The 22,901-nt window shown below is 30.8% G+C and overlaps 3 protein-coding genes across 4 annotated transcripts; 1 reads left to right on the top strand and 2 right to left on the bottom strand.

The window, feature by feature from the left end:
* Positions 1-1,578: 1,578 nt before the first annotated feature.
* On the top strand, positions 1,579-2,424 carry LOC114167600 (pectinesterase inhibitor 9-like). Its single transcript, XM_028052704.1, has one exon. The coding sequence runs from the start codon at positions 1,636-1,638 to the stop codon at positions 2,299-2,301; it is 666 nt and encodes a 221-aa protein (XP_027908505.1). The 5' UTR covers positions 1,579-1,635; the 3' UTR covers positions 2,302-2,424.
* Positions 2,425-4,622: 2,198 nt separating this feature from the next.
* Positions 4,623-10,339, bottom strand: LOC114167553 (methionine aminopeptidase 1A). Its single transcript, XM_028052653.1, has 16 exons — positions 10,217-10,339; positions 9,742-9,792; positions 9,238-9,408; positions 8,941-9,016; positions 8,783-8,830; positions 8,629-8,673; positions 8,159-8,258; positions 7,364-7,415; positions 7,239-7,280; positions 6,963-7,024; positions 6,777-6,875; positions 6,222-6,295; positions 6,043-6,112; positions 5,641-5,706; positions 5,473-5,561; positions 4,623-4,986 (listed from the first exon to the last, which is right to left on the bottom strand). Exons 1-16 carry the CDS (start codon positions 10,285-10,287, stop codon positions 4,918-4,920), a joined length of 1,185 nt encoding a protein of 394 aa, XP_027908454.1. The 5' UTR covers positions 10,288-10,339; the 3' UTR covers positions 4,623-4,917.
* Positions 10,340-12,620: 2,281 nt separating this feature from the next.
* LOC114165045 (methionine aminopeptidase 1A-like) lies at positions 12,621-20,487 on the bottom strand. 2 transcript variants are annotated; one of them, XM_028049676.1, is made up of 16 exons: positions 20,305-20,487; positions 19,819-19,869; positions 18,555-18,725; positions 18,255-18,330; positions 18,081-18,128; positions 17,952-17,996; positions 17,423-17,522; positions 15,915-15,966; positions 15,791-15,832; positions 15,524-15,585; positions 15,338-15,436; positions 14,823-14,896; positions 14,633-14,702; positions 13,819-13,884; positions 13,647-13,735; positions 12,621-12,933 (listed from the first exon to the last, which is right to left on the bottom strand). In XM_028049676.1, exons 1-16 carry the CDS (start codon positions 20,373-20,375, stop codon positions 12,856-12,858), a joined length of 1,194 nt encoding a protein of 397 aa, XP_027905477.1. In that variant the 5' UTR covers positions 20,376-20,487; the 3' UTR covers positions 12,621-12,855. The 2 variants fall into 2 exon arrangements, with proteins under 2 accessions (XP_027905477.1, XP_027905478.1); XM_028049677.1 differs by having other exon boundaries at positions 18,555-18,718; positions 20,305-20,466.
* Positions 20,488-22,901: the final 2,414 nt, after the last annotated feature.

The following is a 22,901-nucleotide window of genomic DNA, read 5'->3' as shown; positions in this document are numbered from 1 at the left end:
AAATGAATCACTTCAATATTTTATCTAAAATGAAAATAATATATTTATCCCGCAGTGAATATTAGAAAAGGAAAATAACATATCTTGTCAAAAATGAAAAAGAACATCCTAATGAAGATTGCAAAATGGGAAACAGAACATTTTCTAAACAATAAGAAAGAGGTAAATGACTTCAAATTAGTTATCTCCACATGAATGAGTATATATAAATTATGATTAGTTAAGACCTAATTCTTTTGTACCAATAACTTCTCGTAGAATATTTCATCAAATTAAGCTTAACTAGTTTTTAACATTATAATCCTTAATCTCTGTTTTGAAATATTTCTATAATATTCGTACTTACATTTCCAGTGACCATTGTCGCCTTCATTAGAGTTTCTAAAGTGAAGAGTTAGTATTTAAGGAATAAAGTTATTCACTACTATTAGTGTTCATAGAACATGCATGAAAAATTAAATTTTATATATTGGTAATCGGCTATGTAATAAAGTAATAATAAATTTCTTTCAACCTTAATAGATAAATTTTTATTGGACAAAAGTAGCATCTCCATTTGCAAATTCATGTTTAGTTGAAAATCAAACCCTAAACTTAATAAAGGAACATAAGTATATAGAATTACTTGTGCTAACATATTTTTGTTCAATATTGACTTCTATTAAACTATATATTAACTTAAAATCATTCATTTATTATATTATATGACGGGTAAAGTAATTAAGATTGTCGAAGAAAAACCAAATCATGTAAAACAATTTAAATTTTCTTGAGTCTTAGATACGTAAGAAATTTGAATCTATTAGGATACATAATGATTATTAAAAACTCCCACCTTTGAACTTATTAACACCATAAATCTAGTAGAATCCCAAAACAAAATCCTATGCATAATTACCCTCAATTTCTATTTAATTATTTAATTATCCAATAACTAACCATATAATGAAGCATCATCATAGTTTTAGTTATCCAAAATTGTAAGCATAATTATGTTTTTCTTACTTCTTAATCTTCTAAATCACATGTCTTCTATTATTCCACTTCTTTTCCAAGGGACATAGAACCGCAAGTGTAGCCTTAAAAAGTTGCATGTTGCACATTGATATATCCCTACTCATTCAAGTTTCATATTAATTTTTCCTTGCTAATTAAGCATCATATATGTTTCATATCCCTTTTCACTTGCCACTTGCCATGGAATTCTTAAGATCTTCAATCAAAAAAAGTCTAACCCTAATTTTAAACGTGTAATCACTAAAGTTTGAACAACATATTTACTTCACATACCACCGCCCTCAATCATTTAAGAAAACCAAGTTTCTTAAACTAGGTTTTACTCCAAACAAGGTATATATTTTCTTGATTACATTTATGACAAGAATGTCTTACTATCCACACATAAGATAACAAAACATAATGTAATGAATGCTAGTTTTATCATCTTTGATTTTTCATTTGACCGACCAGCAAGATTTATAATTTTATTTAAATCCTATATACACATGTGATGTGTTGTGAAGAACTCTATATAAGCACCACACCCCATTGCCATTTTCATCAACCAAAAATCTTAGACCTTTCAAATCTCTCTTCTATTAACCTAAAAAGCTTCACTTGAAACCTAACTTTGACATGGCACAACTCAACCTCACATTTTTTCTTGTGATCTTCCTCTCTCTCTTCTTCTCATTTCTTGCCACCCCAGTTGAGCCATCATCATTGACAAGTCACAGAAACCCTAACCCTAAAACAATGACCTACATAGAGTCCTCTTGCAAAGGCACCCTCTACCCTAATCTCTGCATGCGTTGTCTTTCCCAATATGCAAAATCCCCCTTAAATGGCCCACAACACTTGGCTCAACATGCCTTATCAGTGAGCCTCTCTAGGGCACTGCACACAAAAGGGTATCTTCTGAAAGTGGCAAAGGAGCTTCAAGCCATCAAGAGCAACAAAAAAGAGTACCTAACAGTGCAAGATTGTGTGAACCAAATCAGTGATAGTGTGGAACAAATTAGCCAGGCCATGAAAGAACTTCGTAGCTTCAACAAACATGATTCAAACATGAATGATAAGATGTTGTGGCACATAAGCAATGTTGAGACATGGGTGAGCACAGCTTTGACAGATGCTAGTAGTTGTGTGTACTCTTTTCCTGGGAATAGAATGAGTAAGAGAGTTGCTGCTATTAAGGTTAAGGCCAAGAATGTTGCAGAAGTTACAAGTAATGCTCTTTTCTTGTTCCATAGATATGCATCTACCTACCAGAAAGCCACAATGAACACCAATAATTCGTAACTTGGAACCTAACTTGGTTTCGCTTGTTACCACCCATTGTTGTTCATGTGTATATGATACATGTTTTTTTTTTGGGTGGGTTATGATTCCTGTTACTTTTGGTGTAATCATGATATATATTGAAAAAATAATTTTATATTTATTGTGTTATTAGCAATTTGTTATTGATTATAAGCAAATTATGTGTTCATATCAAAATGAGTTTAATTTTTATTTAGTGTTAGTTTAAAAAAACATTAGCATCTTGTCCAAGAAGACATTTATGACTTATAATATTTATAGAAGTCTAAATTGTAATTTGCGATTTGACAAGTAAAAAGAAAACTGGCTTGATATTAATGATAACTTTTTGCAATAGCTATATTAATAAAAGAAATTAATAATGTGATTAATTATTGTCTAGAATACAAAATATTTGTATTATTATTAATATTAATATATTTAGAAATTTTCAATTGAACACTTACTGAAATTTATATTTTATTGAATGTTTAAAATATCTTTTTATTTTTGTGTGAGTACTCTATCGTTTAATTTTGGCAACCATGGTCGTCATTTTTTTCTTCTTATATCCAATTTGTTCATCAGAGAAGACTTTCATCTTCGATCTCTTTAAACGCCCATCAACTTGTTTTCGGAAAGAGATGATTGAGTTAAGGTGATTAAAAATTAGGTAAATAAAAATATTTTAAACATTTAATATAACAAAACATTTTGATGGAGACTCAATTGGAAATATTAATATTTATAAGATAATTAAAACTTTTCATTACTATAAAATTATTTTAGGAATAGTTTACTAAATCTATATAAGGAAATGTAATGTTAAGGAAAACAAAAATTGCAATGAAAGGAAAGTTATTCTTAACGTAAGAATGGGAACATAAATAACATGTTGACGTCTACTTAAACATAGGCATGTAAATTATGACAGAATTATAATTAATTTTGATTACCAACTAAATTTTCCTAAGTGAAACGCAAACGAAATCAACTATGTTTTCTGAAAAACTAGAGAAAACCAAACTATTTTCTTTTTCTGTTTATAATTTATTTTCAATATTTTTTTAACTTAGAACAATTTGAATTTGGTAGAGCACACTTTACTCTGGTCACTTATATATCTAGAATTGCATTAGTTTATTACATTGTAGTAATTATTTACAAAAATAGTTTTTGAAAACACTCCTTAAATATAAAATCACTTGATAACTTTTTTTAATGAAATATAATGTAAGTAAGAAGAATGACGCCAAATATTTGGTTAGTTATTACTTTGTTACTTTTATGTTACGGTAGGAAGCTTTCTTTCTCCTAATTTAACTGACCTGTTTTTGTGCATAGGTTGACCACTTTTATCCATATATATATATTTCTCGTTTCAGATCAAAAGACAATAACAAAAACAAGTTGTCAAAATGCAATATCTTATACTTGTCAACCTAGTATCATTATTTTCAATAAGAAAAGTAAAAACATCCATCGATATTTCTATTAAATTTGTCTCGGTGTAGAAATTATAATATTTGTGCCTCCTTTGAAAAAAATTCACAAAGTGAATAGCTGCCATTGAAATATACTGTTCCGTTAACATCAACACTCAGAAAAGTATAAAAATATAAAGATTTAAATATACCAATTTCCTAAATTCGAAATCTATAATATTTAAAGTCTGTCTGTTTAACATTTAGATTTACTCTCCATATAAACTTTAGATGCGCTTCAAAGAATCAAGAATCATCTTTTATGTAAATTAAAAATCATCTTTTACGTAAATAGATATCCATCGATACGATTATATTTTTACCTACGTGTTAACAGAATGAATATCAAAATATATATATATATATATATATATATATATATATATATATATATATATCCAAAAATACTTATACTCACTATATTTTAATTTAAATTAAAAAAAATAAAAAAATATAATTAAAATATTAACATATTAATTTTTAACAAATTATTTTTAATCAATTAATTTAAAAAAATTTCTGTTACTAAATAAATTATCATTCAACACTATTTAAATAAATTATTTAAATTTTATTTTAAATTTATAAATATATATTATATTTTATTTAAATTTATGATTAAATATTTAAACAAAAATTGTATATATCAAGTACTTATAGATATATCTGAATATTAAAAACAAAAAGCAATACCCGAACGAATATGAAAACGGATATTTATCACAGGATATGAAAAAACTACTGGGCATACACTGCCCATCCAATTAACATCCCTGGATAAAATTGATTATCATATAAATATTGAAAATGTTGCAATGTTGCAAGAAAGATAGTACGTAAAGAAGACATCGACCCAAAATTGTGATAATTAAGACCTGGTGCTCAAAACTTGGCTAAAACATTAGTATTGAAAGGACAAAAGGCAAAATTGTTGATTTAATTTTCTTCGATTACATAACTATATCCTTAAATTAATTTTAACCTAAACTCAACTGAATTTTGCTTTTGTTTCTTTTTGTATACCTTACAAACACAATCCCAAAAGAGCCAACCAGAGAAAGAGCAAAGAAATTCTGCCTATATTCAGACACCGTGAGCATCTATCCTCATATTGATTCACCCAATTATGAATTTAGCCAAGGAAAAAATTGGGTGATGTCTCCAACCTCCCTGTTAAAACTTCAACACCCATATCTGTCACCTAATTATGATGAAAACCATGAACTATGTTAAATGGGTGCAATCAGCTAAAATCATGAACGAGTACCAAATTTCAAATTACTAATTCACAATTAAAATAAAGAAACCACCATGGCTTTAAATCCCATTGTAATTAAAATATAGGATTGCAAAGGCTTAGTTAGAATTCAGATTATAAGTTTGAACCCACATTGTACCAAAAAAATTAAACCTACAAATGTTTACTCTCTGGTATCTTAATAGTTTGCAAAGGCTTAGTCTTGCATGTTTGTATCACATCAATATCATTAACATTATAAATAAAGATAAGAAACTAAAGAACTAGTGGTTACTGAAAACTCCAACCAAAATTTAAAATTTCGATAAGTTTCTCTAATTTATTATCACCTTTCAGCTCATCAAGACCGTGTTTTACACAGCATGACAAAATGAAGAAAATAGCTAGAATATTGTAATAGGACTCAGAAAAAAACATAAATGGACTTACCAAGAGAGTGTGCTCAAATTGAGCACTTCGTTTACCATCAGCTGTAACAGCAGTCCATCCATCAGGCCACATACGATCACGCCAGACACCTATTTGAAAATAATATTAGAAGTGTTGCATTTATCAATCAGATATCTATTTAAGCGATTTTAGGATGTGTAAGCATACCAGCATTGATCATTGGTTCAATTGTAAAGGTTTGTCCAGCCTTCATCACACCAACTGCTTTATTTCCTGTTAAGTGGTTAAGGTGTATACATTCTACATTTTCTCTTTCTAGCTTTGTTCTTTTTTGGAAGGGATAGAAAAGCTGGAGATTCACATTGGATGTTTCTAACAAGTAATGTTATGTAGATGATTGTCAATAGAAAGTGAATGTCTAACATCTATAGAACAATTTCTAGGTTTACAAGCCGTTTTATATGCCTAAGAAAACCATTGGTCACTTTATATTAAAATAAATATGCATACTGTGCTGAATGATAAGATCAAACATCAGAGGATGCAAAAGGTAATTTCCAAAAAATGCATTTCAATACCCTGCAGTGCTTAAAATCTAAGGAAGGATACTAGCATAATGAGGAATGTTTGGTGCACAGTGGAAGAGCTCTCCAATTCCATGACCACAGTATGATTTTACCTAAGGGGCCATGAGCAAAATATTAATAACAGAAGATAAGAATTTACTATAGTGAACTAATAACAATAAATAGATTCAGAAAATAAAGCACCAAAAAGTAAAACATTACCACTGAGAAGCCAGACATTGAAGCATGGCGATTAATAACTTCCCCAATTTCACGGAATCTTATCCCAGGTTTAACTAAATTAAGCCAAAAAAGAAGAATCAGGATCCCATAGTTTAAATTACTAAAATATTATATATACACATTTTAATTCTACAAGTATTTCAAACCAAAAAAACACTATAACCCGAATGCAAAATGCATACTTGTATGATCATCCGTAAACATCAATTATTAATACTTTCCAATACATACTTTTCTACAACATACCGAGTAGTTCATATGATATGATCCACCACTTACTCCACATGTTATGATGTCCTAATTTAATATTTTAATGATAGGATGCTTTATTACATTAAAAATTGGGATTTAAGAGAACGACCAAATCAACAGTTTTAAGACCAAATATGTAGTTTTATTTATGAATAATAAAATTTAAGTTACACATCAGACATAAGACAAACAAGAAATCCATGTATGTTTCAAAAATTGAATTATATCTGAAACTTAAACAAGAGACAGAAACTTTAGAATTGATATCAAATGGATATATACCAATGGATATTGCCTTCTCCAAGCATTCATAAGTGCATTTTACTAGTTGGCGAGACTCTTCATCCACATTTCCTACAAAGTATGTTTCATTGAGATCACCTGCATAACAATAAATAAAATTGTTCAATAATCGATTTATGAACTTCAAGGGAAGCTTGTGAAACATATATATGCTAAGCAACTTACCGTGAACACCTTTATAGTACACAGTGACATCAACATTTACAATGTCACCATCCTCAAGCTTCCTGCACAATTACTATATTATAAAGAGAATCTCTAAAGTTTAATCTTATCATGCCTCAGTCAGTGGCCCTTACACTGATCAAGTGTCAAGTACCAAAACGAAGCACCAATCAGGAAAGTTGGTTTACAATAATTACAGCCGCATGTAAAACTGAATACTGGCAACAAAGGAAAACCATAGTATAGATAGATTAGAAAGGCAACAGAACACTCTACCTCGCATCAGGAATTCCATGGCATATTATTTCATTAACTGACCTGTTAGATAGTGCAAATTTCACTCTTAAAACATACCTAGACAATATGAGAAAAATATGACATTACAGAAGAAAAGTACCTACGTGCAGCAAGATTTAGGAAAGAAATGGTAATTGAGAGGCGATGGATATCCTCCTGCAAAGGTAAAAAGTAAAAAAGAAAATATCATCACCAATCACCATCTGTAATGAACAAAACACAATGACGTCAAGAAACTCAAGGAACCATTTGGAAACAGAATTACAACTAGGTTCGGAAGCCTACTCTCAGTGTAATGTTCATCACTTTTCCAGGACTATGAATTTCTGGTAACCAGAGGTATCGGGCACCTATTTTCTATGAAAGTGAATATCTTTTTACTATAAAAGATTATTGTACTGAACACTATAACAAAAAGGGGGAAAGGGGCAAGAAGCAATTCTGCCAAAGTTTTACACAGCATTAAAGAGATATCTCTCTGCATTCTACTGTAAATGATTATATCCCTAAATAACAGAAAATACAAACTCAACACTAACCAGCTAGAGTAATGCCAACATTATCTATACGAGAAAATAAAATGAACATACATAAGGGAAATCTGAAATTATAAAAATTAGAAGACCTGACACATATAATTTAGGTATTGCAATATTCCTATGTGTATAGATGTTTTAAAAAAGAAAACGCAAAAGAAATTACAAATAGATACTATGAGTATTTGATTTGTCAGTGCAGTGTTTGACATGGATATGTCAAATGTGGGTATGCCACACAGAAGACTGTTAATTTGAAGTATCTTAGCTTCATTCATTGATCGATAAACTTACTAAGACTAAATAACTAAAGCTGGTAAAAATTTTGAAGTGTGTTAAAAAAAATCTAGTTAAAATTAGCACCTGCAGCAATAGTTGCTTCATGAACAACTCTATCAATCTCATCAGTCGTCACACCAGGCTTAATAATACGAGCAGCTGCATCCAACACCTCCCTCGCAATCTACAAAGTACAAATCAATTCACCGTAATGCGACCCTAAAGTTTATACTCACACAATAGAAAATAAACAACTATTTAAAAGATCTTCCATCACCAAAGTTTCCTCACATTAAACAGCTCAATTTGTTATTCAATTCAAAACGTGATTTTTTAAGTATTTTTAATATTTTCTAACATTTTCTAACAAATATAAAAAAAAATCAGAAAAAAGTCATCCTACTATCCAGTATCCTGCTATCCCATTTTAAGATATGAGAGTCTGCTGTTCTGCACCACTATCTGTGATTTATAGCTATGATAGAGATGGCAGACGGGTAAAAATATCTTCCTTTTAGAGAATATACAGAGGCAAAGAGTAGCAAGGAACTTACCCGACAAGTTTCCCTCATTCTCTCAATTTGATCTGGAGTTTTAACCTACATATTAATACAAGTTAGAATGTAAAATAAAAATAATAAAAAAATGTCCAATTTGATCTTTCATTTCATAATAAATCATCTACTCGTGTATTGCAAAACTATTCACCTCAACAGTATGCTGCAGAGCACTATTGGGCTCGATTTTGGGGATTCCCTAGAACCAATAGAAATAAAAACGATTCAGAACCAATGGACCCTCCTCTAAGTAATCAAAAGATAACTTCCAACAGTATTTAAATAAATAAGTTAAACCGGATAACTTACATCATCAGCCCAATCAGGTTTATCAATTTGACCTGGGACAATCCGTTTACTAGAAATGGGATATGGCCGCAGTGATCTTGCAAGAGCAAAAGTTAAATTTTGGTTACAACAAAATAAACAAGTTAACATTAAGCTCAAAAAAGAAGAATTAATGAAAAGAAGAACAATGAACAATCAAAAAAGGCCTCTGAAATGAAAAACCAGGAAATATCATTACTGATAATTAACACAAGATCTTGTATTGATTAAATTGTGGGGATTTGAAAGGTTTGAGTATGAAGATATTCAAAGCCCTACCCAGTCCAATCAAAGTAAGGAAGCTTTGGCGTTCGAGCCTGCCCTCTCTTCATACAATATAGCCAACCTTCACCAACTGAGCCTGAATTTTGTGTGTCAGGTGAGGATAGTTTTGCCTTAAGATGCACTGATTTGTGCGAGCTCCATGAAGACTTGAAACATTCCTGAGAGCTGTCAAAAGATATCAAAACTGGCTCAAGTATAAAGAATATAAAGACTGAGAAATAAATTTCAGAATAGTAAGTATTTAGTAATTCACTGATCTCTCATTAGCAAACATGCTCAACCCCAATTTCTACATGGTTCCATTTGGAGCAACAATGGAATCCCTTTCCCTAAATCTCCAAAGCTTGATAACTAAATCAATCTTCTATGGATATTAAATCAGATCAAACACAACTTTTTATATTTACACCGGTACAAACACACTACCCATCATGACAACATAAAAACAAAGGATTTCGAAATGCAAATATAACAGGTAAAGTAGGGAGAGTCACAAACCAGAAGGCAGAACCTTCACGAGGAAGCTTCAATTCCATGCATTTTGGGCACCTGAGGAAAAAATGAAAAAAAAAAGTAAATTAAAAATATCCCCTTTCACGTTTTATCTATCATCATCGTACCAAACCATAATCACTCAATGGCAACATCACCTTAAACAACCAAAAGATTTTTTTTTTCTCACCACTCAATTGATCAAAGTCACCAGCATATCAATGCAACACTATTGAGTGAAGGAAAAAATAAAAAATTACAAGCCTCCCGCCGCAGCAAGAAAAACAACTTGTGCTAAAACCAAAAAACCCTCTTTTAATCAAAGCCAAAAGCTAACACCTTGTCACATATCAATTACAAAAACATACAATCCAAAACAAAAATAAATTAGAGAAAAAGTGTGGCCACAGTAATTGTTACTAGTGAGCAGCAATAGACCAGAGAGAGATAAAGAGATATAAAAATAGAGAAGAAAGAGTACTGAAGATTGGCGGGTTTTCCACAGTTAGCGCAAGAGAGGGTGTTTTCCGGCACATCAGATTCACCAGCCATCGATTGCAAATAGCTGAAAGTTAGGGTTGCTGAGGAAGGAACAGAAAGTAGAACAATCTACCGAAGAAAGAGGAAAACATTTTATAACTTCGTGTTGGTCAAGCAAAAGTCTGTCTTCCAATTTGGGCCTGGCCCGTTCTGTTTTGCTACTACACGTATTTGAGAATTTCTTTCTGCATCCCCATATTTTCTTCCTGCACCTCCATATTTTTTTAAATTCTAGTTACACCCTTGTAATTATAGTTCTGGATTATGCAATTTGTAGATCTTTCGGATTATACAATCCGTAATATAACTGTGTCAGGGATTGTATAATCCGAAAATGTATAATATAGTTTTGCATTAGGAATTATACAATCTAGAATGCATATAGATTGTGGAATCTAAAACTTATATTTTACGTTTTTCATTGTAGATTCTCATCTTTTTCCTTACACTTCATGTTGTGATTTTTTTATTTGTTTTAATTGAAACTTATTGAGGGTAGAGATGGAGAAAAAATGAGATGGAAGTGGCGGTGAATATCAAGATGAAAATTAAGGTCGGAGAAGATGGGGTGAAGCTAGAGGTGGAAAAAGAAGATAAGGTGGAGCTAGAAGAAAGTATGGAGGTGTTGTGGGGAGGAGGAGAGAAGAAAAGGACAAACTTGACTTTTTATCTTACTTATGAGGTATAGTCAAAAAATATAGGGGTGCAGCAAGAAATTTCCTGTGTATTGACCTTCCGCTATTTCTTCATGCACTTCCCTTGTTTCTTCTTGCACCCCCTATAAAACCCATAGTCCTAAATTATCTTATATTAAAAAGGTTAAAATTACCTTATACCACTCTTTCAAAATATTAAATATATTTTTAGTTCTTACAGTGTGAGATTGATTTTTGTTTTTGTTTTAGTGATGGGTTTGATCTTTAAATTATAAAAACGAATGGACATAGTTCATGTTACTTAAAGGTGTTAAAAATTTGTTGATGTTGCAAACGATACTCCATGCTGACATTTCTACTATTGATATGTGTATTTTCTAATACATTTTTCATCTTCTTCTTAATCTTCCTCATCTTCTTTGTTGAAAGGGGGAGTTGTAGATCTCCTAAGTCTTTGATTTTTTTTATAATGTTAATCTACTAACTAAGTCTAGATAAGTAAATTGAGTTTAGATAATGTTTTAAGCCAAGCAAAATGTCTTAAAGTAAAATTAAGCATAGCATAATCAATTAAGACTAGATTTGGCGCAAAAAAGATTAATTTCAATATACATATTTGTCATTGAGTTGTATTAATTGATTAGCTCCGTACTCTAATCCATTAAAAACAAAACACATTTACAAGTTTTTGAAAGTTGAAGAACATTAATTGATTAAGTTATTTTCATAATTGATTAATATCATTAGTGAACAGAATTGCAAACCAGCTTCATTCACGTTTCAAAAACATGTCTTTAAAATTTAAGCACTAGATTACTAAGATAGAAGAGTTCTTGCGTTTTGGCAATGGGGTTATCTTGTAACAACTACTTTTCACGTGTACTCATTTATTTTATTTTCTGCATTTCCAAATTCCCTATTTTGTTATCACTATGTTGGTGATAGTATTTATGGAATTGTGTATAACATGGTCTTGATAAGTTATCAAGTTCTTGATATTTTAGAATTTTGAATTCTTAAGGTGCAATTATAATCTTGGGAACTTTTTCTTATAATGGAAATCTTCTAACTAACAGCTAAGGTTGCTTATAAAAAAAACTTAATGTAAATTTGTTAGAATCAATCCAGTATATATGTGGATGTTTTCTTTTAACTATCTCTTTCCCATATATCTTGTAATTTACAAAAATCCCATTTCAGAGCATCAACAAAGAACTTTGTTAATTGATTCAAGAATTGGTAAAACCTTTTTCAAATATTAAAAAGAATAATTTTTAAAGAAAACCAATATTAAATATCAAATAATTGTTAAAGACTAAAAAATATTAATGTTAATAATATTTTTGCAGTTGATATTTATTAATGTTATTTTTTGGCAAAAGTTCTTCAAAAAATTTCATTAAAAAATTGCAATATTTTTTAATTTATGTTAAACAATATTATTTTCAAGTTATAAAATACTACATTAATCTAGATCCAAGTAAAATTGTGTTGGATCAAGTTTATATTTGAAGTAAAATTAGATTTTATTTGAAGTGAGTCCATTCACTAAAAAAAAGTTCACGATGATCCACATACTTTTACAATTCTATTTGCCGATCCTAACATCTGAACTAGAGATACTGTATAAAATCATTTAACTACAATGTTTATGAGATAAGAAAAGAAACAACGAACACAACAAGCATAAGTCAAAATTGTTACAATTGATCTTTTCTTAAATTGCACAAAAATGTCATTGATCACACTTTTCACCTCAACTCAATTAAATTTTGCTTATGTTTTATTTACTTTTATCTTTTTCATAACTTACAAACATGATACCCAAAAAAGGAAACCACAGAAACAGCAAATAAATGCTGCCCAGTTAATTTATGGTAATTTTAGAAAATGGCAACATCTGTCTCCATATTGATTCACCCAATTATGAATTCAGCCAAGGAAAAACATTGGGTGATGTCTGTAATCTCCCTGTTAAAACTTCAACACCAGTATCTGTCACCTGATTATGATGAAAAATATGAACCATGTTAAATAGGCACAATCATCTAAAAATAGTCATGATCTACTAATGCACACTCAAGAGTATAAGTAAATTTCAATTCACTAAATCACTAACCAAAACAAATATAAACATAGTGGCCACAGTTTTGTAGCTCTATACAATAGACGCATGATTAAATTAGTGGTGAATGATTTGGACAATATGCATGAGATTATACGGTTAAACTTACATTATACGAAAATAACAAATTTAAACTAACATCACACCAACACACTCTACTCTCTGATATTTTTCAAAGGCTTAGTCCAAAGCATATCATGGAAGTTTCATTTGTTTCACACCAAAATTAATAGAGGTGAGGAAGTAAATAGCTAATTGTTACCGCATCTTTCTCTTGAAAAGCTCGTCCAAAATTATAACTATGATCATTTTCTCTCGTTTATTATTACTTTTCAGCACATCAAGACCGTGTTTTACTGGGGACGGATTCAGTGACTTTACTTAACTTTAGTTAATTTTCATGTATGGAATGATCAACTTCAATTTAAAAAAAATATATATATAAAAGAAACCAATTCAAAATTGAGTAAAATTAACTAAAGTTATGTTACTTTTCCGGAAAAGTCATTGAATCCTTTCTCTGTTTTACTTGGCAAGTCATTATGCAGAAAATAACCAGACTTTAATATGGAGAAAACAGGAGGACTAACCAGAAGAGTATGCTCAAATTGAGCACTTCGTTTACCATCGGCTGTAACATCAGTCCATCCATCAGGCCACATTCTATCACGCCAGACACCTATTTGAAAATAATAATGGAGCTGTCACACGTATTCATCAAAATCATATCTATAGAAGAAATTTTATAAATTATAAGTATACCAGCATTGATCATTGGTTCAATTGTAAAGGTCTGTCCAGCCTTCATCACACCAACTGCTTTATTTCCTGACAGTGGCTAAGGAGTATACATTCCACAAGTTTTCTTTCCACTTCCTAGCAATCTTTGTTCTTTATTGGTAGAGATAAAAAACAAAAAGGTGCACATTGCTTGTTGCTTGGTATTTATGGTATTTATAACAGGGTTGTCAAATAGAAAGTGAATGACTACATAGAATGATTCTCAACTGGTGACATCACGTTAGAAGAAAAGTACACACTGCAAAATCATTCTTGACAGATTGTGGAGTCCAGATTCTCTATTAGATTTTTTTGTGTTGTCCTCGACTGAGTATTAACAATACATTGATGTTGATACTTTAAAAATCTTTTTTATATATTTTAAAACATCAAAATCAGTGTCCATAGTGTATTTTGAAGTCATAACAGAGGAATAGTACAGAAAAACCCAGCAGAGAATCCAAGTTCCAGATTGTGGTATACTACTACTCAAGATGTTTCAGAAGTTGGTTCCATCCTGGAACAATGCAGGAAAGTTCTTAGACTAATTGAAACTTTAAGGTCAAGTTTTTAGGGAGAGAAGCCAATAGGGTAGCTCATGCTCTTGCTAAAGCTTCCTTAACTTATGCTAGTTCCACTATTTTTTAATACATTCCAAGTTGTACTGCTTCTTTCATTATCAATGCTATGAGTTAAGTTTGTTCCTGTAAAAAAAACTTATATACTGTGCTGAATATCATTTCCAAATATTTTTTTTACAATACCCTTCAGTGCTTAAAAGACTAAGGAAGGATACTTGCATAATGAGGAATGTTTGGTGCGCAATGGAAGAGCTCTCCAATTCCATGACCACAATATGATCTTGCCTAACGGGTCCAAGGGAAAAATAATAGGGAACAGATGATTAGCATAATAGCATCAACTATATTGAAGGAATAATGATAAACAGATTAAGAAAACTAAAGAACCAATAAGTTAAAAATTACCACTGAGAAGCCAGACATTGAAGCATGACGACTAATAACTTCACCAATCTCCCGGAATCGTACCCCAGGTTTAACTGAATTTGATTGCAGAAGAAGAATTAGGATCCGATATTTCAGTTTCTTAAAAAATATTATATACATTTTAATTATATGAAGTATTTTAAACATCGAAAACACAATATAATCCAAATGCATTCTTGTATAGTATGGTAATTTGTAGACATCAATTATCAACATTTCAATACATGTTTACAACATAATAAGTAGCTAATATGATATGATTCATGTTAGTTATTCAACATGTCCTTCTGTCCTTAATTTATATTTTTAATGTTTAAATGATTTATAACCTTAAAATATGGAAATTAAGAGATAGGACCAAATCAACAATTTAAAGACTAAATTTGTAGTTTGAGTTATGAATTCATACTGAACCTTTAAGGTACTCGTCAAACAAAAGACAAACAAGAGATCCAAGACAGAAACTTCAGAATTGAAATCATATGAATATATACCGATGGATATTGCCTTCTCCAGGCACTCATATGTGCATTTTACTAATTGGCAAGACTCTTCATTAACGTTTCCCACAAAGTATGTTTCATTGAGATCAGCTGCACAACAACCCACAAAATTAACCAGTTCTTGACTATGAACTTCAAAAGGGAAACTGTGAAGCATATATAAGCTAATCAACTTACCATGAACACCTTTATAGTACACAGAGACATCAACATTTACAATGTCACCATCCTCAAGCTTCCTGCACAATTACTATATTATAAAGAGGAGTTCTAAAGTTGCTTTAGTATTATCATGCCTCAGTGAGTCACAGATCAAGTACCCAGGCAACGAAGCATCAGTTGAGGAAGTTGGTTTATAATAATTACAGCCACAAATAAAATTGACAACTAGCAACAACGAAAAACCATAATATGAATAGACTAAAAAGGCACAGAACAGTTTACCTTGCGTCAGGAATTCCATGGCAGATTACTTCATTAACCGACCTGTTGGATAGTGCAAATTTAATTTCTTAAAATATACATAGACAATGACAAAAATATGACATTACAGAAGAAAAGTACCTACGTGCAGCAAGATTTAGGGAAGAAGTTGTAATTGAGAGGTGATGGATACCCTCCTGCAAAGGTAAAAGGTAAAAGGTAAAAAAATAAATATCATCACCAGCGACTATCTGTAATAACCAAATGACACTCACATCAAGAAACTCACGCAACCAATTGGAAACATAGTTATAAAGTTGGGAAGCGTACTTTCTAATGCTCATGGCCTTTTTAGAACTTCTCGTTTCTGGTAAGCAGAAATTAAATTTCTTTTTCTTATAAAAAATGCTTGTTGTGATTTAAACAACAAAAGTGGGAGAAAAAAAGAAAGCAATCCTTTCAAAGTTCTACATTACATGCACCAGTTTGTTGGGTTATCACGAGGAGAAAAACCGGGAAGATTCAACAGCAGTGGACTATGAGCATTCCGTATAAGAGAGACAAAAAAATCACTTTCAACCCAAAACCTTAAGACAATGAATTTATGAGTCTTCTTTTTTATATGTTACTCATTTCTATTCAATGTGAGACCAAACTCACACTTAGAATCTTAACAAAAGTAATTATAACACCAGATAACAGAGGATACATGCTCAACACTCACCAGCTGCAGTAATGCCAAACCTTCTATACAAGAACCATACAAAAATTCATAATAGAAGTTGGCCCACTATACCCAATTTTCGGGCATGACAAAACAACTTTTATTATGGATTTCTTTTATTGTTTATATAATGTACACTATATACATATAAATTCTCAAAATTTATAAAAATTACTCTAAATTAATAACATCTATAATTAATAATAAAAAGTCATAGTGTCTTAAACAGAACATAAAAGTAAACACCAACAAAAGCTAAATACCAATTCCCTAGGTTGGAATTATCAGTCATCTTCTTCTAAATCCAAGCCTTCTTCATCATTTTCACAATTTTAACATCTATAGATTTCAATTTTGGCAATTAAAAGCCCAAAACTAGCCTCCATAAAAATCCTAATGACTTTATTTTAACACATTTTTTTGGAATCAACACAAAGTGCCACTATTCAGCCATCTATTGGATCCAGTACAGCAGCCCTGTAGCCAGCAGGGACTGCTCTGCACCACTACATCACTGTGACACACTATTTAAAACCCTAATGTAAACATAATTAAATGTCACAAACTTGTATAGTAGCCATCGAGAAGTTTATATTTTGGACAAATAATAGCTTTTGAAAAAGAAAAAAATTATTTTCCCAAAAAAATCCATCCCAAACTTTTATTTATTTTAGGTATTATGATATACCTATTTGTATAAAGGTTTCGAAAATAAAATGTAAAAGATATTGTAGAATAGCTAGTAGGAATATTTGATTGTGAAGGGTTTGAAATAGACATACATAAAAAAATGGGTAAGCCACAGAGAAGGCTACTACTAAGCTGAAGTATCCGAGCCTCATTGATTGATAAACTTACTAAAACTCAATAAATAAAAAATTGGCAAGACTTGAAGTGTTGCAAAAGGAAACTCAATAAAAATTTAGCACCTGCAGCAATAGTTGCCTCATGAACAACTCTATCAATCTCATCAGTCGTCACACCAGGCTGAATAATCCTAGCAGCTGCATCCAACACCTCCCTTGCAATCTATAAAGTACAAATCAATTCACCCATAATTAGAGGCTAAAGTCTACACCAAAACAAAAATAGAAAATAAACAACTATTTAAAAGACCTTTCATCTCTGAAAGTTTTCTCAAGTTTAACAGTTTCTGAATTTGTCATCATTCAATTCAAAACTCATTATTTTCAAAATAAAAAAAAAAAATATATATATATATATATATATATATTTTTTTTTTGAGCATTGGTATATGCATAGTATTAGTTATTTAATGTATGTAAAAATATCAGAAAAAGCAGTCATCCTACAATCCACCATCCTGCTATCCCATTCTCTGGGCCAGCAGCTCTGCACCGTTATCCTGGATTCATAACTATGATTGAGATGGCAGAGTAGTAAAAACAACTTATATATAAGAGAATCTACAGAGACAAAGAGTAGCAAGTAGCTTACATGACAAGTTTCCCTCATTCTCTCGATTTGATCTGGAGTTTTGACCTACAGATTAGTATGAGTTAGAAAGTAGAATAAAAAGAATAAAGACAATTTTTGGACCTATTCATGTATTTTAAAATTACCCACCTCAACGGTATACTGCAGAACACTATTGGGCTCAATTTTTGGAATTCCCTAGAAGTTAAACACAGAAGAAATATAAAGAATTCAGCAACCAATGGACCCTCCCTGTATTTAAGCAAAATGAATTAAATAAGAGAAGGCACAAAGCATTAAATAGGAAGAACTCGGATAACTTACATCATCAGCCCAATCAGGTTTATCAATATGATCTGGGACAATCCGTTTACTAGAAATGGGAGATGGCCGCAGCGATCTTGCAAGAGAAAAAAATTAAATTTTGGTTTCAACAAATAAACAAGCAATTAGCAGTAAGCTTGAAAGAGAAGAATTAATGAAAAGGGGGGAACAATGAAAATCACAAAAGGCCTCTGAGTGAAAAATTGTGAAATAGCACTACTAATAATGAACACAACATCTTGTATTAATTAAATTGTGGGGATTTGAAAGTTTAGAGTATGAAGATGTTCAAAGCCTTACCCAGTCCAATCAAAGTAAGGAAGCTTCTGTGTCCGAGCCTGCCCACTCTTCAAACAATATAACCAACCTTCACTGAGTGAGCCTGAATTTTGTGTGTCAGGTGAGGATAGTTTTGCCTTCAGATGCACTGATTTGTGCGAGCTCCATGAAGACTTGAAACATTCCTGAGAGCTGTCAAAAGGTTATCAAAATTGGCTCAAGTATGAAGGATATGAAGACTACGAGAAGTAAATTTCAGGGTGATTCGGTAACAGTGATTAACTATTGATTCACTGTTCTCTCATTAGAACCGTGGTCAACCTCAACTTCTTCTACATGACTCCATCGGAGCAACAATTTCATCCCCTACACCAAATTGACAATCCCTTATGGCGACTGAGATTTTGTGCACTGACACTATAAGAGAGAGAGAGAGACAGAGAATAATGAGGGGAAGATGGGTTGATATCAATTTCCCTACATTCTTCTCAGACTCTATTTATTGGTTGTTCCCTATCATTTTCCCTTCACCATTGTAATTGGTTACTATACCTTCTCCTACTTCATACGCTAGAAGTTTATTATAGCTCTATAACACAGATACCTATTACTTTGTATTCTTACCACTGGAAGTCATGAATTTTGAGTAAGTTTTAACATTTTTGAGAATTGATATGCATATATAAACTAAAAAAAAAAAAAATCAGAATGGCAGCTATTCCACTAATGGTATTTCAAACACTAATGGCATTTTATGGTAAACATAGAGTACTGGTAGTCTATTCCATAAAGATCATGGAGACAAACAGCATTCAGGAACCAGAATGGCCAATTTACTCTTAGGATATATTTAAAGAACTGCATTCTTGTGAAAAAAGTATCCCAAAAAACAACCTCACAACTCTCCTAAAATTACTTTCAAAAGACTAGCATTATGCACACCCTGTCTTAGTGATTATATAATTATATATCTGTCCACTGAGATTAAATTCATGTTTGGTTTAACATGTCTCCGAACAGTGGTTCCACATCAAGCCATGGCTACTATAACAGTGAATTTGGTCCCATGTTTTGGATATGGTTTCTCACGTTTACAGAAAAACTATAGCTTCCACATGATTTCTCGCTTTTCAACAGTTGTCCAAAGACGGTAAATTTGATTTGGGACGAAAATATAACAATCACAAATTAAAGACGCCGGTACAAACACACAGTCCATCATGACAACTAGAAATAAAAAAAGGTTTCAAAATGAAAAAATGCAGGCAAAGTAATAATCACAAACCAGAAGGCAGAACCTGCACGAGGAAGCTTCAATTCCATGCATTTTGGGCACCTGAAGAAAAAAAAATGGAAAAGTAAATTAAACTTATCAATAGATTGTTCCTACAACGTTATCATACCAAACCACAATCACCCAATTGCAAGACCATCATAACAAACTTGAAAAGTCAATCTTTCAGCACCCAATTGACCGAAACCACCGGCACTTAAATGCAACACATTTGGGTACTGTAAAATTGAAAACATCAAAATAACAAGTTGCCAGCAGCAGCAGCTACAATACAACTTGAGCTGAAACCATGACAACCCTATTTGATCGTACAAAACGCTTAGTCCTTACCACACATGTCAAATACAAAAAATAAAAAATAAAAACAGAAACTGGCAACCCGAAAACAAAACAAATTAAAAAAACAAAAAAAGTGGGATCATAGTTATTGTGACTTGTTGTGAGCATCTATAGGACACGGCAGAGAAGAAAGAGTACTGAAGATTGGCGGGTTTGGCACAGTTAACACAAAAGAGGTTGTTTTCGGGCACATCAGATTCACCGGCCATTGATTGCAAACAGGTGAAAGCGGAGATGACAGACGGAGGAAGAGAGAGAGAGTAGACAGTTTATGACTTCGTGTTGGTCAAGCAATGTTCGAATCTTAATCATGGAACAAAATTTTCAAAAAGCAACACCTTTCTCAAAGACATTTCAAACCTTTTGAAAATTTGATATTTTAATTACTAAACAAATGTTTCGAAAGAAAATAATAATATTTATTTGTATAATGTTTTTTCTTATATAATATTTATAGAATGATTCCTAAATTTTCTTTTTGTCATTTTCGCATCTGTAAATAAAATTCTGCTAAATATGTAATTGGAATTTCATTGTCAAGTGATAATGTTGTAATTTTCTCATTGTTAAGTCATTATGTGATAATTAGAATCTCTTTGTTAAATGATATACGATACCGACATTAGAACATACCACTCACATAATATGACATTTACAGATAAATTTTGTATTAAAATGAAAAAAAATATTATAGAAATCATACATTTAATATAAAACTATTTTACAAATTAATATTTATTATTTTTATAATATTTTAAAAATATTATGTTATTTATATCCTATAAAAAATATTTATAACTTCTTTCTATTTACACTTAATTTACATTAATTAAAAATGTTACTGTTATTCTTGAATTAAAAAAATGAAGAATTGCAATTTCTGAATCGATAAAACTTAACAAAAATGGTAAATGTTTGGTCTCAAATCATTGAAGTTTTATGATGGTAATTTTGCATTTTCTTAAGTGTATTATTCATTATGAAGGTGAAGCTCTAAGTATGATTGGAGAACTACATTTATGTATATGGTACATAAGTTATTCCATGTAAGTTCTTTCCTTTCAAAATTTCAATTGTAATTTTGTCTAAAGTTATAATGTTATAATTAAAAAAATATTCATATGTTTACATATGTACACAGTGGTTTATGATTCAAGAAAAAGCTTACACGCATTATTTCAACTATATAAGTTCTACTTAATGTTATTATTCATAAAAATTTCTTATTTTTAATCTGTACACAACTTCCTATGATTATGATTTAGGGTAATTTAAAAAGGAAAAAAAATATAATGTGTTGTTCTCCAATCATATTTAAAATTTAAAATAATCTTAAATGTCGTTTTCAATCATATCTAACAAAATTTAAATATGATTCAAGTATAATAGTTACAATAAGAATGAAATTATATTTAAGCTTGATACAGTTCATAATACATTTTAAAAGTTTTTCAATAAACTTTTAATATAAAGGTAGATAATTGTGTTTGAACATTTATCTTCTTGAATAGAAAGAGCTGTATTTAACTCTCAATTTTAATTTTTGGCCTATAGAGGTAAGTGTTACATACTTTTTTTTTTATTGCAATTTTACCTTTTAAATGTCCCAGTAAAATAACCATTTCAGCATCATTTTGAAAATATTTTTTAAAATTTTGAATTCCATAAGTTTCATGATTTTCTATAGTTCAATTTCTCTCTTTTCTTGTTTTGCTTCAATGTGGTTAGATTCATGCCTTATAAGTTGGATTAGTTCATAAATAGGAAAATTCAAGAAGGGTAAACCTTACTATGTTTTAATTATTAAGTTTTTTGTATTCCTAAAGATCTTTGGATAGAGTCCTTTAAAGGTTTACAAGACTATTTGAGACTTTTCTTGTTTTGCTAATTATCTTCCGGTGATAAAATGAAAATTTGATTCTTGAAATGAAATTGAACTATTAACAATGGTTTTTTTTTTTTTTTGAATGAATATTTTGTAATATGTTGAAAAATTGATTGAAACTAAAATTGTAGGTTTATTAGAAACGTGAATATATACGAGTTGGTTGGATTATTTAAAGTCTTGCACTGTGTTCACTCGAGGGAAAGTATTTGAGAGAGAGTGAGTGGATAGATTTAAGTGGATTTAAAAGTGAATTATGTGTTATTTTTTTAAAGGGATTTAGAAGTGATAGTATTTGAGAGAGAGTGAGTGGATAGATTTAAGTGGATTTAAAAGTGAATTATGTGTTATTTTTTTAAAGGGATTTAGAAGTGATTGTGGGTAAATTTAGAACTAATTTTTGTGAAAGATTTGATTTATGTGATTTATTAAAAAATATGTTTTAATAGAAATATAGATGAAATTATCATTTTTCCTTATAATTTAATAAGTAGTATATATTGATATTTGTATTAGTAAAAAAAAACAGTGTTTAGAAATTAAGCACGTGGATCGAATCCTCTCAACTTTAACCAACCAAGAGATCTGTTTCATGATATGGGATCGAATCCCTCACTTTAGATCCAATCCTTTCAAAATGGGATTGAATCCCTCAACAAGTGAATTCCAATGGGATCGAATCCCTCACTCTAGATCTAATCCATTCAAAATGGGATTGAATCCCTCAACAAGCCAATTTCAATGGGATCGAATCCCTCAAGCCCTAGATTCGATCCATTTGAATGGGGATCGAATCTCTCATTTTCTCTCTTAACATAGATCTCTTGTGGGATTGAATCTCTTGTTTAAG

This window comes from Vigna unguiculata, chromosome 10 (genome assembly GCF_004118075.2).
Source record: "Vigna unguiculata cultivar IT97K-499-35 chromosome 10, ASM411807v1, whole genome shotgun sequence".
Lineage (NCBI taxonomy): Eukaryota > Viridiplantae > Streptophyta > Magnoliopsida > Fabales > Fabaceae > Vigna > Vigna unguiculata.
The sequence above is the reverse complement of the archived record's forward strand: the minus strand, read 5'-3'. Positions and strand labels throughout refer to the sequence as shown.

Coding starts and splice junctions, on each gene's coding strand:
- LOC114167600 (XM_028052704.1), top strand. CDS start 1,636: ATGGCACAACTCAACCTCACATTTTTTCTTGTGATCTTCCTCTCTCTC.
- LOC114165045 (XM_028049676.1), bottom strand. CDS start 20,375: ATGGCCGGTGAATCTGATGTGCCCGAAAACAACCTCTTTTGTGTTAAC. Junction 19,870..20,304: donor GCCAAACCCGCCAATCTTCA/GTACTCTTTCTT, acceptor TTTTTTCTTCAG/GTGCCCAAAATGCATGGAAT. Junction 15,437..15,523: donor GTACTATAAAGGTGTTCATG/GTAAGTTGATTA, acceptor GTTGTTGTGCAG/CTGATCTCAATGAAACATAC.
- LOC114167553 (XM_028052653.1), bottom strand. CDS start 10,287: ATGGCTGGTGAATCTGATGTGCCGGAAAACACCCTCTCTTGCGCTAAC. Junction 7,281..7,363: donor TTTCCTAAATCTTGCTGCAC/GTAGGTACTTTT, acceptor ACTATCTAACAG/GTCAGTTAATGAAATAATAT. Junction 5,562..5,640: donor TGAACCAATGATCAATGCTG/GTATGCTTACAC, acceptor ATTTTCAAATAG/GTGTCTGGCGTGATCGTATG.